Here is a 14,361-nt window from a genome sequence, read left to right as displayed (position 1 = left end):
TTTCTAGAAAGAGAGAGGAGCGAGGGCAAGCACGTGATATGTTACTTAAAACTAACTACCTCTGCCAAGCTCCGATCTTTTAGAGGCACTTCTCCATTATAACAGATGGCCCACAGGGTCGTCCCAAAACTCCATTTGTCTGTAGCAATGCTTAAGTTTTTGGAGTCTTCTACACATTCTGGAGCAATCCATGGAATGCGCTCAACACGTTCTAGAACAGTAAAATACAGTTAAACATCCAGGGAGCATTTTCCTACAAAGTTCCTTTTTGATCTCAAATTAAAAGCTTGTAAAATCGAGAATTTTCTTTAAAGAGGAAGATTGTTGAACTGGTTGTAATATGCATCAGGGAGCTGGTAACTGGCCTACATACTTAATATAGATTTAAGGGATGTCACCCTACTCTGAAACTGACTCATGCTTGAGTATAATTCCATGGAAGCCTTTTTTTCTTCAGTACCCCTAATGGCCTTTTCAGTGTATGAGCCCAGACAATGAGTGTTGTCCTGCTGTTCAACTATGTTGGAATTAGAAGTTAAGCCCAATGCTATCCACATATGGACAATTTAAAGCAGTGGTTGTTGGTTAAGAGCTGGAATCCTGCCTAATTTTGGTCCTTTTTAGCACAGGGACACTGAGGCCAGTGGTAATGAGGCTACTGTCAAATGGGCTGAGTTTAGCTAATGGCATAAAGCGGGGTTAATATTTAGCGAATAATGTTACCAACTGGGTCCATGTCCAGTTCTTCCCCTGCCGTAGGATGGAGAGCATCAAGTGCAAGTCACATCCCATGATATAATTTGAATGGTACAACATACTGGTGAGAGGGCATTGCGCTACTACAAACTAAAGAATTTTACTTTTAATTCATGTCAATTGCCGTGGCAAAATGAATTCTTGCCTTAACGACAAGGATAAAGGATCACACTCCTGAGTCATAGTCAGTGCTTTCTATTACCTTCAGAGATTCACTTTTCCTGTCCTTCCATGCTAAAGCCCAAGTCTAGTTCACACTGTGAACCTCTGTCCACCCCTGCCACTCCCATACCTCCACCCCTGAACATCAGTTTGGGCCCTTCCTCACCTTAAGCCTCAACTGCAGCTTACAGTCTTCACGTAAATCTGGTTCCTTCAAACTCATTGCACCAGAGATAAAGCCTAACTTCAGCCTTCAACTCATAAGTAACTTCACATGAGACATACTACTTGTCTATAAAGTTGTAAATAAGGGGTATCTTTTCCTTTGTTTATTTTAGCTAAAAGGAAGCAGTGTTGCCTCTGTTGTACGCTACATTAAGCCACTCCATTTTGTCTCTAAAATTGTAAACTGAGGCAATTCTACATATTTCTGAAAATATTACCTTCTCTGGACAGCACCGTTATGGGAACCCCTGGGTCACTCAGTTTGATGAATGGACCTCCATCATTTTCAATTCCTTGTCTTGCCAGCAAAATATTTTTTGTACATACATTGCCATGCACTAAATTCTTGTCCTCCTGTTCATAAAAATGATCCATGTTAGCTCAATAGTTGACGTTTAAAATGAATAAATGTATCAGTTTATCGCCACATGTATTAATTATGTAAGAAATAATGAAATTAGAAAAGGCTGTTCAATCTATCAAGACTCACATCACCCCAGCTAATCTTTAGTCCTGCAGAAACACTTCCTGGTTCCCAAAGGCAACCAAACAAAACTGAAAAATATCCATCCATCCTTTATCACTACTATTCAAACCTGACTTTCTGCCCCCATCACAGATGCACAAGCGAGGGAAGCATCATGTCCCACCAAACATAAAGAGAGACTGCTGCATGTGGCCTATTGGCCTCCTTCATTATATCACTAAAGTGAAACTTCACATCACATCGGGGGTCAGTTCCACATAAAATAGCTATTCCCAGATCTCTTTTAATCAACAAGTCTAGAGTTTAAATAGGCAAAGGCACAGCTGAGAGAGATTAATGATGTATGAATATTGCTCTTTGTAGCATTTATGATTAAGCAATTTAATTATACAGAAATTAAAACACAATAAGGACCAACCAATGTTGACATTTCTTTCACATGATCAGTATCCTGACTATGTTTCCACCCTGTCCTTATATCCCTTTAATCAACCAACTATGTAACATATTCTTAACAGTTGACATGGTCTCTGCTTCAAACGCTAACTCTGCAATCGACAACCTCACAACCCTCTGTGTAGGAAAGCTTCTTCCGCCTGTTGTCCTAAATCACTCTATATGTAATGTTACATCTATGGCCCCTTTTCTAGAGCTATCAGTTTCCAATAATAGTCTGTTTCCATGTACTCAACCCATCCCATAATAATTTTAAATATGCATATCAAATCACCATGTTATCTCCTCTAGTAAAAAGAACTCAAGTTTTTCCAAGTCTTTCCTTGTGTTTGTATTTCCCGATAGCAGACAGCATTCTGGTGAATCTGTGCTGTACCTTCACTATTGCTTCAGTATCCTTCCTATAGTATGGAGCTCAAAACTACACTCAGTACTCCAACTGTGGTCTTACTAAGGTTTTATACAGATTCACTAATTACATCTCGACTTTTATATTCTATACCTCTTAACAGGAAATCCAGTATTCCATCAGTTTTATTACAGCCTTATTCAATTGAGTTGCTACATTTAATGTCCTGTGAACCTGAAATCCTAAATCTAGTGGCCCTTCCACACCACCCAGCTTGCTCCCATTTCAGAATACATTTTACTTTTTCTAAAACTAAAATGTAAGATCTCACGGTTACTGATGCTGAATTCCATCCCCATTCCACTGTCTTATCAATATCCCCCTGCTTTGGTCTTCGGAATTACTTAGGCCATACTTTCCCTTTATTGTAACTTTGATGTCACAGAATCCAAGCACATACGTATGTTAACAGACAGAACATGGTAATCTTACCAGATAGCTCAGTGCACTCGCCAGCTGTTTAGCAACCAAAAATTTCCAGGGTGTGCTCTTTGAAAGATGTTCACTCTTTCGATGCATAAACAAATCAAGTGGTCCAAACTCAACCAATTCTTCAACCATGATATCTGGAAAAATTTATAAAGCAAATGTAATTTTCATTCTCATTTTTATACTTGTCTCTGTTTTCCCTCCCTTTTAGTTAGAGGTTGTAGGAGTCATAAAGAGGAATTTTAATTTTTGGATTTGCACCTAGTTCCTAAAGTAAGATTTATATGCACTTGTGCATATAATATATCTCATTTAAGGCAGCCTGAGAGCAGCCAATTTAAACTCAAGTGACCTGAATTTGGCATCATTAAGCTCTGCTCCAGTGACATCATGAAAGAGGACAGCAATCTTTATCCAGGCACAAGCTATTTGCATCAACCTAACTCTACCCAGCCATAATTATAAGATGAGATATTGCTAAGTGTATAAAGAGTGTATATCTTAGTTATCATCGGGGATTACAAATAATTTATTATATTAAATGTTTTCTTTTGGACCGCCAAGGAACAATGGATCATCATCCAGTTCCTTTTCTTAAAGTGGCTCAGTAGAAGCTCTAGAGGCTATTATGGGTGACTCATATGTTTGAATGATTTTTTTTTGGACATTCAACACCTGCTTTAGCTGGGGAAATTATATTAATAGTCAAACAATCTTGCTACAAGTGTTGCAAACATCTAGTTGATAATTCATATGTTTTAAGAATATAACTTTTAGTTTTAGGAATTAAAGTTTTAACTGCAGAAAATGGGGGCATCAGATTGAGAAACTGATAAGCAACCTTGAGGTAAATACAATTTTATCAAGCTTCAAGTTTATTACAATTAAAAGTTAGCCTGCGTTTGTCTTGCAAGATCAGAGTCAATCTCTAAGTTGTGTAATGGAGCCAGGGAGTCTGGAGATAGGGTTGTAAACTCTACCAGCAATATAAATTATTCATATGGGTTACAGAATAAAACAGTTATGTTGAAGATCAGATAATTTGTTTGCATTTCTTGTTGAATTATCCCAAAGCATGCCATGTTGCCATAGTGACAGTAATTCACAGTGGAGCTTTGGTTTGTAGCAGTTGTAGCTTTGCTTTGGTAAAGACTGCATCTCACCAGATTGAGAGAACCAACAGCAGAGGATAGTCAGTTAGGCCTGAACTTCAAGCAAAATATAATAACTTAATTGTTCACCAGATGGAATGTGGGTGGGGCTTTATCTCGGTTTGGAGTTTTGAGGGAAAAGCAGCTGGAATATTTTGCTCTAGCTTGCAGCTAGTGGAAAAATCTACAGTGGTCCTCACAGAGCCTTGTGGCAGAAAGCAGTCAGCAGAATTAGCTTGGACAGCTGTGGGAAAGCAGTTGGATGTCTGCCAGCAACCCAAACAAGAAACTGAGGTCTTTAAAAAGTGGAGGGTCATGTAGACAAAAAGCTAACAGAAGGACCCCCATAGAATTTGTTCCTTTAGGAATAGCTGGAATGCTAAGGAGAAATAAAGTAAATTCTGGAGGTCTGTGGCCTACCTTTGGGTTGGTCACATGAAAGTGAATGAGGGGGCAGTAAAAAGTAAAACTGAGTTCACAATATAAGTTATAAACTCTAGTGTTAAATTAATAGTGCTTATTTTGTCTCATTCTTTTTGACATACAATAAAGTATGTTTTCGTTGTAAAAAAAACATGAAATCTTGTGGTGTAACCCTGTTGGTTAATTGATGGGCATTTGGATTTCTTCTTTAAATGTTAATGGTTCCTAATGGTTCTCTTCAGTAGCTATGTTTGTACCCAGGTGTCCCTAGAGAGCGAACATGCATTGTCCATTGGTAAACTTGACACCTTCTATGACTTATCGATAGCAGAGAAACTGAAGTGCACCATTTACCCCCAGGACCAAACAGTCTAGCTTTGGTGCCTCTTTATAAAGGGAGGTACTGCAAACTCTTAATGACAAAAATGACAACAGTCACCAATCACTGAAATCAACATAAAGAGCTGTTGAAGAGCTGCCTAACTACATTACAGGTATATTTTGAGACCGCTAGAGTTCAATATTAGGCTGACAAATCTTAGTTTTACTGCTGTTTCTCTTATCACACAGATAGCAACATTCTGTAGGTATGCTTGCATGCATTCACAGAGAACGTTCAATATTTTTCTGACAAGAGTTTCAAACATATTTGTATGCATTGAACACAATGTAATTGATAATAACTAATAACAATTATACAAATCAGCAACTTCAGTAGCACTTAGCCTTTCTTTATTTATTCTTTGGGCATGCAAGGCCAACATTTTTTGTCCATCCCTAATTGTCCTTGAACTGAGTGGCTTGCTGGGCCATTTCAGAGGGGCAGTTAAGAGTCAACCACATTGCTGTGGGCTTGGAGTCACATGTAGGCCAGACAAGGTAAGGATGACAGATTTCCTTCCCGAAAGGACATTAGTAAGCCAGATGGGTTTTTATGACAACCGATGATAGTTTTATGGCTATCATGACTAGCTTTTGGTTCCAGATTTTATTAATTGAATTTAAATTCCACCAGCTGGAGTGTGGGATTTGAACCCCTGTCCCCAGAGGATTAGCCTGGGCCTCTGGATTACTGGATTCCAGTGGCATTACTGCCATACCTTCCACCTCTTTCATTCTCTTCATACAATCTCCGAATTTGACTTTAGTTACTCCATTTTCCCCTCCCCACCTCAGCTCAAGAGGGATATTGACCTCTGATGCAACTCTCAGAGGAGGGACATCTGCCCCACCCTAGGATTTCTGGAGGAGGGGGGAATTCCCTTCATGGGAGATGGGAAGCCTGATGGCAGGAAGGTAGGTGCCTATGGGATTAAATCCCAAAGGGCCTCCGGAAAATGGCCACTGGGGTGGGGGGGTGTCACTAGTTTTCCAGCCGGTGGACAGCCCCCAGTCGCAACCATTAAATTCCACCTTTTATTTTTGAACATAATTGCTTTTCTTATCTCATAAAGAGCTGCTATGTTATTATTGTGGAATGGAACACATTTCCATTTTGGGCACAAATGCCAGTATGGAGCACTTATTCAAGTATAGCACAAGTCACATCTCTTCTGCCCCAAGAGTTTATCTCAGCCAAAACACATAAGAATACTGTAAGAATACCTACAGTATCACCGTGATATTTTTACATTTCTGCACAGTAGCTAATTTATGGACACTGCGTGAGATTACCAAGGCAGTTCCAATTTCTGCCAATTGAACGGACACCCAGCAGAGTGAATGGGAACAGTAGCATACCTGTAGTGGTTATGTTACAGGATGAGTAATCCAGAGACCTGGACTAATAATCTGGAGACATAAATTCAAATCCTACCATGGTAGCTTGGGAATTTAAATTTAGCTAACTAAATAAATCTGGAATAAAAAGTTAATATCAGTAATGGTGACCAGATCACAGAATCACACAGAGCAGAAGAGGCCCTTTGGCCCATCAGGTCTGCAGCGACACATGAAAAACACCTGACCTACCTACCTAATCCCATTTACCAACACTTGGCCCATAGCCTTGAATGTTATGATGTGCCAAGTGCTCATCCAGGTACTTTTTAAAGGATGTGAGGCAACCCGCCTCCACCACCCTCCCAGGCAGTGCATTCCAGACCGTCACCACCCTCTGGGTAAAAAGGTTTTGCCTCATATCCCCCCTAAACCTCCTGCCCCTCACCTTGAATTTATGTCCCCTTGTGATTGACCATTCAACTAAGGGAAACAGCTGCTCCCTATCCACCCTGTCCATGCTCCTCATAATCTCGATCAGGTCACCCCTCAGTCTTCTCTGCTCCAACGAAAACAACCCAAGTCTATCCAACCTCTCTTCATAACTTAAATGTTTCATCCCAAGCAACATCCTGGTGAATCTCCTCTGCACCCTCTCCAGTGCAATCACATCCTTCCTATAATGTGGCAACCAGAACTGCACACAGTACTCCAGCTGTGGCCTCACCAAGGTTCTATACAACTCCAACATGATCTCCCTACTTTTGTAATCTATGCCTCGAATGATAAAGGCAAGTGTCCCAAATGCCTTTTTCATCACCCCACTAACATGCCCCTCCGCCTTCAGAGATCTATGGACACACACGCCAAGGTCCCTTTGTTCCTCAGAACTTCCTAGTGTCGTGCCGTTCATTGAATACTTCCTTGTCAAATTACTCCTTCCAAAGTGTGTCACCTCACACTTTTCAGGGTTAAATTCCATCTGCCACTTATCTGCCCATTTGACCATCTTGTTTATATCCTCCTGTAGCCCAAGACACTTAACCTCACTGTTAACCAACCTTTGTGTCATCCGCAAACTTACTAATCCTACCCCCCACATAGTCATCTATGTCGTTTATATAAATGACAAATAATAGGGGACCCAGCACAGATCCCTATGGTACGCCACTGGACACTGGCTTCCAGTCGCTAAAGCATCCTTCTGTCATCACCCTCTGTCTCCTACAACTAAGCCAATTTTGAATCCACCTTATCAAATTACCCTGTATCCCATGTGCATTTGCCTTCTTTATAAGTCTCCTATGTGGGACCTTGTCAAAGGCTTTGCTGAAATCCATATAAATTACATCAACTGCATTACCCTCATCTATACACCTGGTCACCTCCTCAAAAAATTCAATCAAATTTGTTAGGCATGACCTCCCTCTGACAAAACCATGCTAACTATCCCTGATTAAACCTTGCCTCTCCAAGTGGAGATAGATTCTCTCTTTCAGAATTTTCTTCAATAGTTTCCCTACCACTGACATGAGACTCACTGGCCTATAGTTCCCTGGCTTATCTCTACAACCCTTCTTAAATAGCGGAACCACATTAGCTGTTCTCCAGTCCTCTGGCACCTCTCCCGTGGCCAGAGAGGAATTAAAAATTTGGGTCAGAGCCCCTGCGATCTCCTCCCTTGCCTCCCTCAGCAGTCTGGGACACAAATCATCCGGACCTGGAGATTTGTCCACTTTTAAGCCTGCCAACACCTCCAATACCTTGTCACTCCCTATATCAATTTGCTCGAGAACCTCGCAGTCTCTCTCCCCAAGTTCGATACCTTCATCCTCATTCTCTTGGGTGAAGATGGATGTGAAGTATTTGTTCAACACTCTAGCATGTCCTTTGGCTCCACCCATAGATTGCCCCCTTGGACCCTAATGGGCCCTACTCTTTCCCTGGTTATCCTCTTCCCATTGATATACTTATAGAATATCTTGGGATTTTCCCTACTTTTACCAGCCAGAGCTTTCTCATATTCTCTCTTTGTTCTCCTAATTGCTTTCTTAAGCTCCACCCTGCACTTTCTGTACTCCACTAATGCCTCCACTGATTTACTCCCCTTGTACCTGCTAAAAGCCTCTCTTTTCCTTCTCATCGTAACCTGAATATCTCTGGTCATCCATGGTTCTCTGGGCTTGTTACTCCTTCCTATCACCCTAGAGGGAACATGTTGAGCCTGTACCCTCCCCATTTCCTTTTTGAACACCCCCCACTGCTCCTCTGTAGATTTCCCCACAAGTAGCTGTTCCCAGTCTATCTTGGCTAGATCCTGCCGTATTTTACTAAAATCCATTCTCCCCCAATCCAAAACATTTTTTTGCAACTTGTCTATTTCTTCGTCCATAACAAACTTAAACTGTACCATGCAGCGGTCGCTATCACTAAAATGCTCCCCCACCACCACCTCAACCACCTGTCCGGCTTCATTCCCCAGAATTAGGTCCAGCACTGCACCGTCCCTTGTTGGACCCTCTACATATTGACCTAAAAAGTTCTCCTGTACACATTTCAAGAAATCCACTCCATCCAAGCTCTTAACACTATGTCTATCCCAATTAATGTTGGGAAAGTTGAAATCACCTAATGTAATTACCCTATTGTTATTGTTTTTACACACCTCCACAAATTATGCGCATATTTGCTCCTCAATTTCCTGCTATCTGGGAGTCTATAATAAACACCTAATAATGTGGCTGCCCCTTTTTTACTCCTAAGCTCTACCCACAATGCTTCATTCGATGCCCCCTCCAAGATATCATCTCTCCTTACTGCAGTAAGAGACTCCTTAACTAATAATGCAATGCCTCCTCCTCTTTTACCCCCTCCCCTGAAGATTCTATATCCCGGAATGTTGAGCTGCCAATCCTGCCCCTCCCTTAACCACTCAGTGATGGCTACTATATCACAATTCCACGTGTCAATCCTCACCCTTAACTCATCCCTTTTACCTGTAATACTCCTGGCATTAAAGTAGAGGCCATCCAGCTTTACCTTACTCCCTTGAAACTTAATGCAGCTGTACTCCCTCTGACTTGATTGTTTTACTGTATTTGGATGTGTCCCTATTCTGCTAGATAACTACCTAACGTCCTTTAGAAATCTGCCTGCCTTGCCAGGTTTGGCCTGTACGTGACTCCTGATTTGCAATATTGTGGTTGATTCTTAACTGCCCTCTGAAATAGCCCTAGGAAGCTACTTAGATAGGGCAGTTAAGAACAGGCAATAAATGCTGGCCTTACCAGCAGCACCAACTTCTTGTGAATTAATTGAAAAAAAAATGAGTTAAGACCAATTCAAATTGATTTCATATAGTACACAAAAGAGAGGGCTCTTTCACCTAAGACATCTGGACTGGATTCAAAGCAAATTTCCAAACTGAGTGTACAGTGAACTAACCAATTAAGTCTCCCTGGCCCCAATAATTACAAAACAAAATGTTACTTACTTTCCAGATCTCGAACACAAACACCATGTAAGAGTACTATGTGCTTGTGAGAAACTTGCCTCATCATGCTAGCTGTTTCAAAGAAAGCCTATGGAGAAAATACCATTTATTTTATTAGTAAAAAAATACAAAACTGGTGATTAATCCTCAAGCAGTAAGTTCAGTCTCACAGGACTGACCTGGTTTTTGTAACTTCAGCTCATGCACTGTAATGCTGAAAAAAAATATGTAATAAAACTAAAACATCAGGATAGCTTTAAAATTATAAACCTTGGGTTCCAGGGCTGGAAGAGATTACAGGTATAGGGAAAGATGAGCTCATGGTAGAATTTAAACACAAGCGGCTGAAATTTACTGCTCACACCCCATCTCTCTGCCCCCCCCTCCCCCCCGAAGAAATGTCGGCGCTGCACTGACCGACGTTCCACAAGGCCGGCCTGCAGCAATAACATGCCGCAGGTAGCCCTGAGGAGGTGAGGGTTGGACTTTCACCTCGAGTGGGAGGAGATCCTGCCCTCAAGAGTAGTCTCAGCAGTGCCAGAATTCAATAGTGGGCACTGCTGGGATTGCAAGCAGGTCCACGAGGAATAGCAATGGATCCCAGAGGACCTAGGCTAAGGTAAGGCTTTTAGGGTAGAGAGGGAAGCCTGGTGGGGGGTTGGGGGTGTGGGGGAAAGGGTGGGCTTTGCAAGGCGAGGAGGCACAAAGGGAGGAGGCATCGTCCTGTGGGTGATGCCAGTGATGCACACACGGGCACCCCCACCCGCCCCACTTCTTGCTTTTTCCACTGAGATATCTTAAAAACAGCACTCTGAATCTCGCCTACCTGCCCTTGCCAACTGTATTGGCATGGGAAGCATAATATTGCGTCAACAGGCAAGCTCAACTGCCCGTTAATGCTGATGGGCTGCTGATACCAGTGCCCCCCACCTACTGTATTATGATGACCGAGTTAGAGGGGGTGGGTGGGAAGGCAGTGGCCTAGCCACCCATCATATTTCACATGCCCCCTGCCAAAAACATGCCGGGGGGGGGCATAAAATCCAGCTCAAGGAGTAGAATTTGAAATTTGAGGCATTGGGGAATCAGGAGTCAACATAAAGCAGCAAGGATATGAATTGATGAGCAAATGAGACTTGGTGCAGGATATATGGTCAGCAGAGCTTTGGATATGAGTTGAGGTGGGGAAAACAGCCAGGAAAGCATTGGAAAATTGAATCTGGATATGATAAATGAATTTCAGCAGCAGATATTCTAATATAGGGATGGGGGTAGGCACTGTCATGGAGGTGAATGTATACAGGCTTTCTGATGCAGAGGATTTGGTTTGAAATTCAATTCAGAATTAAACAAGACTTTGAAACTGCAAATAGCCGATAATTTCTAACCTTTTCCCTATAGCTAAATTGTTCATTTGCCTTCTTTCTCTTGGCTCCCATTGTTGTTTTGGAAATAAAAGAACATTTTGAAAAATTAAATGTTTAACTGAGCATCAAGTTTTAAAGGCCATTTTTTCTAGCCAATCAGAGATGGGAGGAGACCAACTTGTGGAATGTCTTACATGTGAAAACCTGAAAGGGGTGGTCTCCAGAACCTTGCCCACACAAATAAATACATCTTCAGTACTGAAGAGATTACTAGCAAGAAAATTAATTGCAAAAGATCTTACTGAATCTAAACAAAGTTTCTGACATGCATCACAGCTCCAGCGAAGATATCAATGGACTGGTCAGGTGGGCTGAAAAGTGGCAAGTGGAATTCAACCCAGAGAAGTGTGAGGTGATACATTTCAGGAGGTCAAATGAGGCAAAGGTTTATACAATTAATGGGAGAATACTGAGAGGAGTAGAGGAAGTGAAGGACCTTGGAATGAATGACCACAGAACCCTGAAGATAGCAGGCAAAATACTGCGGATGCTGGAAATCTGAAACAGAAACAAAAAATGCTGGAAAAACTCAGCAGGTCTGACAGCATCTGTGGAGAGAAAGAGTTAACATTTCGAGTCCATATGACTCTTCTTCAGAGCATTTCCAGCATTTTATGTTTTTGTGCCTGAAGATAGCAGGACAGGTCAGTAAGGTGGGTTAAGAAGCCATACAGAATCCTTTCCTTTATTAGCTGAGGTACAGAATATGAGAGCAGGGAGGTCATGCTGGAACTGTATAAATCATTGGCTATGCCACAACTTGAGTACTGTGTGCAGTTCTGGTCACCTCAAAACAGAAAGGATGTAATTGCCTGGAGAGGATACAGGAGAGATTTACGATGATGTTGCCAGGACTGGAAAAATGCAGTTATGAGGAAAGATTGGATAGGCTGGGGTTGTTCTCCTTGGAACAGGGGAGGCTGAGGCTGAGGGGAGAATTGATTGAGATATACAAAATTGTGAGGGGCCTGGATAGAGTGGATGGGAAGGGCCTCTTTACTTCAGCAGAGAGGTCAGTGACTAGGGAGCACAGATATAAAGTGATTTGTAAAACAATTAGAGGGGAGATGAGGAAAGATCTTTTTCACCCAGAGTGCAGTAGGGGTCTGGAACTCACTGTCTGTAAGGGTATTAGAGGCAGAAACCCTCAACTCATTTAAAAGGTGTCAGGATATGTACCTCAAGTGCCGTAACCTGCAGGGATACAGACCAAATGCTGGAAAGTGGGATTAGGCTGACTGGCTCGTTTTTTGGCTGGCACAGACATGATGGGCCAAGCGGCCTCTTTCTGTGCAGTAAACTTTCTATGATTCTTACCAGTGAAATGTCTCTGTGACTGGGATCAAGTATCTTGAGGACTACCCGGATGTCTTTCGCATTGTAGAAACTTTCATCCTCCTCATCATCATCCTTGTAATTCAGTGTCCCAGAATAAATGTTTGTTCTGGTTCCTCTTCCAAGATGTTCAAGCTGAAATTGGGTACAAATCAGTTAAATATACCCTGCACCAGACTAGATGCCAACCCTGCCACCTGCCCCCCCACCACACACAGACACACCACACACACACACAGACACATCACACACAGACACACACACACACAAATTAATAATAACTAAGACAGTGGACAATGTTACTGCCTCTCAGCAATAAAATACATTTTAAAGTGAAAAATTATTTAGGTCAGCAGTTCCTTTAGGTTTAAAAGCAAAAACTGCAGAATGGGCAGTTGGAGCATGTCACAAAATGCCACTGAGTGGTGGGATGTTACGTTGACTTCGTCTTCCTCTGAGTTTCTAATCTCAGTTTTGCTCCTACAATAATTGGTCCTAAGGTTCGGTGAATGAATACCGAGTATTGTACTGCACCATAGAGACTCAGAAGAATGCAATTTCAAATCCTGGTCTAATATGAATTAGCTGATCTCAGCTACAACAATAGTGGGACATGCGAATTGAGTTCAGAGCCCTGGACAATGGAATTTTAAAAAAAGTCAGCCAGGATATTCAGTTTTATTCATCATCAGTAAACCATTGCCAGGAAATAGACATGTGCAAACACTAGGTGAGAACAAGATCAGAATCAGTTATGATGGGCCTCAGTGGCAAAAAAGCATGGCAACATTCAGGCTCACATATTAAGAATGGCCACTTAATTGTCTGAGGTGATAGAAAGCCTCAGGCATCTACGGAACTGAACCCCAGCATAAGTCAGTAGCAGTGGTCCCACCTGACAAATCTCCTCCTTGCGGATTCGGTGGAAGCTCAGTTGACTTAAATTGTAGTTGCTTGCAGTGAGCTGTGAAATCTGGGACCGGCTTTTTGTCATCACTAACAGGTTTGAGATTTCTGTGCAAAGAGAATATTAGAAAAAGGGTTTGATATCTGTTTCTTTCAATACAAACAGTCCCATATCCAATGTGAAAACTGTTGTGCTTTACTCCACGTCAGGGAAAGTTTTTGAAAGTTTTCTATTATTTATTTGTGTAGCAGCTGAAAAGTTAATCCATTGCGGAATAAAACTGAGAATATTTAAAGGGGGAAGCGTTCTTTGCTGATCTCACATGTAAATAAGCTCTGACACAGTCAAAAGGGAATAAGTTGAATTCTTGATTCAGTGGAAGGGATAGGGGATTGGAAGAGGAAGAATAAATGTCAGTTCCTTAAACAAAATCTAAGTGACAGAGTACGGTTAACAGCCTTGTTTTGGTCCCAGATTCTTGCAATCTAACTTTTCAAGGAGTTATATCTACATTAATTGCTTTTCACATTTTGCCTAATTAGTGTTTCATGCCATTTTACGTAGATCATCATGAAGTTTTGCTCCAGTGACATTATGATTGGGAGAGAGTCTGTGGACAGTACTCCAACAAAGGAGAGAAAGGGAACAGGGAGAAAATGTAGAAATCCCGAGCCTCCTCAATAAAAAGTAAATGTATGCACTACCACAAAACACAATCAGGTAGTCTTGGTCTTGGTTTATAAAACCAACTCCTGTGATAAGGGTGGGTAATGATGGTGGGTAAAGGATGTAAGTACACTTGCTTCTGATCTCTAAATTTATGAAAGCAAAAGGGGCTTCTAGAGGAATTCCTATCCTCAGGGTATTTGGTTGCTGCAGCAAGAATTGCCACTGACAGCAATACAGTCCTAGAACACCAGGAGTGAACAAAAAATTTTCCTTTAAATACAAGAAAGGACAAAGCAAAATCAGAAACTAAAGC

The 14,361-nt window shown here is 41.7% G+C and overlaps 1 protein-coding gene across 4 annotated transcripts in view; it reads right to left on the bottom strand.

Moving 5' to 3' along the window:
• Positions 1 to 14,361, bottom strand: part of jak1 (Janus kinase 1) — a 177,723-nt gene that overhangs the window by 16,251 nt on the left and 147,111 nt on the right. For all 4 annotated transcript variants that reach the window (XM_078561303.1, XM_078561305.1, XM_078561304.1 and 1 more), the window contains 6 exons: positions 13,368 to 13,486; positions 12,455 to 12,607; positions 9,711 to 9,798; positions 2,928 to 3,061; positions 1,362 to 1,497; positions 60 to 211 (listed from right to left, as the gene is read on the bottom strand). In XM_078561303.1, coding sequence (XP_078417429.1) covers positions 60 to 211; positions 1,362 to 1,497; positions 2,928 to 3,061; positions 9,711 to 9,798; positions 12,455 to 12,607; positions 13,368 to 13,486 — 782 coding nt within the window. The remainder of the gene's footprint in view (positions 1 to 59; positions 212 to 1,361; positions 1,498 to 2,927; positions 3,062 to 9,710; positions 9,799 to 12,454; positions 12,608 to 13,367; positions 13,487 to 14,361) is intronic.

The sequence above is a fragment of the Cetorhinus maximus genome, chromosome 17 (assembly GCF_964194155.1).
Source record: "Cetorhinus maximus chromosome 17, sCetMax3.hap1.1, whole genome shotgun sequence".
NCBI lineage: Eukaryota > Metazoa > Chordata > Chondrichthyes > Lamniformes > Cetorhinidae > Cetorhinus > Cetorhinus maximus.
Note: the sequence above shows the minus strand (reverse complement) of the source record. Positions and strands in the feature narration are given on the sequence as shown.